Consider the following 3,608-nt stretch of genomic DNA (forward strand, 5'->3'; position numbering starts at 1 on the left):
GCAGGGGCTGCGGAGCTGGGGGCTCTGATCTCCTCCTCCTCGGAGAAGGGGGGTGGCGGACCAGGGCCACCAGAGCCTGAACTCAGCCTCAAGCCATGGGGCCCCCATGTCCCCTTCCAGCAGTGCATCCCGTGCAATGCTCTGGGCTGGGCTCAGGAGCCCCAAACACGATTTTCAGCTGCAGGGCAGGCTTTCTTCAGTCAGACCTAAGAGATACTGATGGGAAAAGACAGCTTCTTTAAAGTGCATAAAAGTATATAAAACCAAAGCACCCGCCTGCCAAGTCTTTTTGCTGACAGAATCCAATTGTTTGGGACTGGGAGTGACTTTTATCTGAATGATCCAGCTTAGCAGATGCTTTCTCTCCATCTTTCAGATGAATTTGGCTAGTCAGGGCCAACACAGGACCTGGCAGGACAAGGAGAGCTGCACGCTGAGCATCGGGCACGTCACCCAGCTCCTTCTGGCCGGAGACCCAGCCGGGCCTGAGGGCGCCCATGCTGCCGCCAGAGCTCCGGGCTGCCCGAACCCAGCAACTGAGCTGCGGCCCGGACTGTCGGAAACCTTCAGCCAGCCAAAGGCAGATGCTTCCGAGAAATCTCAGCTGCCAACTACCTGCAGGTTACCTACCGACCCCCCCGGGAAGTCAGGTGTCTTCCCGTGTCCCCTGCCCTTGCCAGCGCCAGCCGTTGCCTCTCTGCGGCAGCTGAGCAGCCACAAAGAACACATCAATTTTCCTGACATAGCTTCTAGACCCGATTTTTCAATTCGTAAAGAGATAAACGTGTAAAGAAAATGGCTCAGCTCCTAAATAATAAAGAAAATATGTAGCAGCAGCAAATACATTTCACAGTTTGCTGTTACTGTAGTTCTTTTTCTCTCGCTCAAACTGGTAGCCCACTCTCTGTGTGACTGTGTCTATGGATGGGAATTCTTACTGCGTGTGTTTAAAGCAGCTTTTTAACTTTGTAAATGCAGTAATTTAGTTTAAGCTTGAAATTAATAGTTCCATGTAAAGAGAACAACTAGCTATACTATAATAAGAGTTTTTTCTGAAAAAGAGAATCATTGAAGTAGCTGAAATCAGTGGATTGGGTCAAACATATGTACGTAACCCTTTGACTACTTTAAATTTAGCTTTAGCAAGAAAGACTCGGTCATGGATCATTGGTTTCCTTTGGTGATTTTGTGTGGTAAGGTGCTGTTTTAGCAAATACTCTCTCTCTTTATTTTGTAAACAGCAGCTATGAAGTAATCAGTGTTCTCTAGGCCTGACTATAAGCTGGTCATTGCTCTTTGCACAGACTAGCTTTCAATACTCCCTCCTAGTTCAGATAAAGGTCTTGCTCTGTAACACCTCGGCCATAGCAGAGCAGTGGGTGTCTTGAAACCAGCTCTCTCTGAAGGTACCACCTTCCCCACTGCTCAGCCCATGGACCAGCTGGAGGACATTACGGAAAGAGGCCGTGCGGTATTTGCCTCCTCGGCTGATGGGGGACGTTCCCAGCGGGTGTGTACCGACACCGCAGCCTTGAGTTCAGCCCAAGGACCTCAGCCTGAAACCTGCCCATTCCCAATGAGATGGACTCCTTGCTCCATCTTCTGGCCCGCGATTCCGTGTGCCAAAGTCCAGCCCAGTCAATATCAGGAGCTTGTGGGGACCACTGTGCCAAGTGGGCTTGTAGTCCATACATAACTGGAGTATTTTGAATGTAGACCTGGAGGACAACTGGAATCTAAAATCACTGGGCCTTGTGCTCATGACTCATCTATGAGCCCTTTTTAGAACGGCCCTGGGGTCGATGCCCATTAATTGCTTCGTGCCGGCGTGACTGGTTAATGTACTGAGTGAGGTCTTTTCTCAAGCTCTGCTATAAATCTCTTTCGGCAAAGGCCACATAGCAGGGTCAGCTGGTTTCCTAGGGGCTTTGTTTAAGCTCAGGATGGCTAAGAGCCTTACGGAGCCACAACTTGGCAGGCGAATGCACCGGTCTAGCATCAGCAGCTGCCACCCCAAAGCCCTCGTAGGATGGCTAATAGGTCCTAAAAGCGCTTCCCCTGGGCAGACGGCTCCACCTGCACCTCCTGTCCCTGCAGCAAAGCCCTCCCTTTTTGTCTCATGCTGCTTTGCCGAGGCAAGAGCCTACAGCCTTGTAAAGCCTTGCATCCACAATTCACAGGCCCCAGACATCTGGCTCGGAGTCCAGAGTGCTGCCAGCTGAGCCACGCAGGTGTATTTTGTAGGTAATAATTGCTCTGTGCCTTTCTGTCTCTGCATGGCCACTCTCCCAGGCGCTCAGGGCTCCTATCTCACCTCTTCTACGACACCCTCCTCAAACTCTTTGCCAGGGTGACTGCAGGCACTGGATACCATACCTTTGAAGCTTTTTTCCATTATGTATGTGTTCTGACGTCTATCCATCCCACAAGCACCTGCATAAAAATGATATATAATGGAAAACAAATAAATATTTATGTAAATTGGATTGCTTTGACTACTGAGCAGCATATATTCTTTCCTCTAAACTGTACATCAAGGCTCTCTTTTAGGGAGGCTCTTAAGCACATCCTCAGCTGTGGGCACGCACTCAGCTTCAGCGAGGATTCTGCGCACGCCTAAAACGATGCGTACGCTTGAGAGCTTCCCTGGAAGGGAGGGCTTTCCTGAAGCAGGGTACTGCTCATTACCAAGAACAGCTGTCCATCAGGAGAACAGAAAAAAAAAAAGAAATCATCTGCCGATACTTTCATTACTGAAACACTGGGTTGGATTAGTAAAAGAAGCCTAAAACACATCCTTTCAAATTTGAGTCCGCAGGTTACGTTACGTTGCTCAGTGACTAATTTTAGGCTTTGTTTCATTTGTGGGTAGTATGTTATTTAATTCACAGCCGTAGATTCTCAGGTGTGTACAGTATTTCTAAATTACCTAATATGACTTTTCTTATAAATTTGCACAGTTCAATAACTGATGTGACAGTAGTCCCGAAGTGACTACAGCCGTCTGAAAATGCAGCACCCGAGAGCAGAGAGCTGACAGCAGACTTCTGCCTTATGCAATGCCATAAGAACTTGCTGTTCCTTACAGAAGCAGAGAGAGAAGGGGATGGGAACCTTTTCCGTTTTCACTACTGCAAATTATCCTAGATATCAATCAAAAGGAAAATCTAATGTAAGCCTTTAAATCTTTTTAACTATAGAGTCTGATATTTCTTATTGACTAGCAAAATCAACACAAATTTGGTTACTGAGATAGAAATGTCTTTGTGGCTTATGGGATTCCCAATCAAATAACTAAGTTATGCTGGTAAAAGAGCCCTGCAAACAGCATGTCCCAGAGGGCTCCCAGCTATTTCTCCTTGCGTGTCCTCTGGTCTCTACAGAAAAAGCTGTCACCATCACCGGCAATGCTGTACCAGTGCCTTTTTCATGGCAGCTTTGGTTTTTTGCTAAATAAGGAAAATCACTAAATGAGACAATAAGTGTGGCACATCAAAGGCAAACCCCTTTGCTCTGATTCTCCGAGTGTCCAGCCCTGAGCACAGGGAAGGGGCTGGTGGTACACGACTGGCTCTCTCTGATGGGGGTCTTTCCACTCTGGCCACGGG

The 3,608-nt window shown here is 48.0% G+C and overlaps 1 protein-coding gene across 1 annotated transcript in view; it reads right to left on the reverse strand.

Moving 5' to 3' along the window:
• MEGF11 (multiple EGF-like-domains 11) overlaps window positions 1–3,608 on the reverse strand; it is a 214,063-nt gene that overhangs the window by 5,609 nt on the left and 204,846 nt on the right. Inside the window, exon 21 of the mRNA XM_009697720.1 lies at window positions 2,377–2,433. Coding sequence (XP_009696022.1) covers window positions 2,377–2,433 — 57 coding nt within the window. The remainder of the gene's footprint in view (window positions 1–2,376; window positions 2,434–3,608) is intronic.

The sequence above is a fragment of the Cariama cristata genome, unplaced genomic scaffold, assembly GCF_000690535.1.
Source record: "Cariama cristata isolate BGI_N322 unplaced genomic scaffold, ASM69053v1 scaffold2033, whole genome shotgun sequence".
Taxonomy (NCBI): domain Eukaryota; kingdom Metazoa; phylum Chordata; class Aves; order Cariamiformes; family Cariamidae; genus Cariama; species Cariama cristata.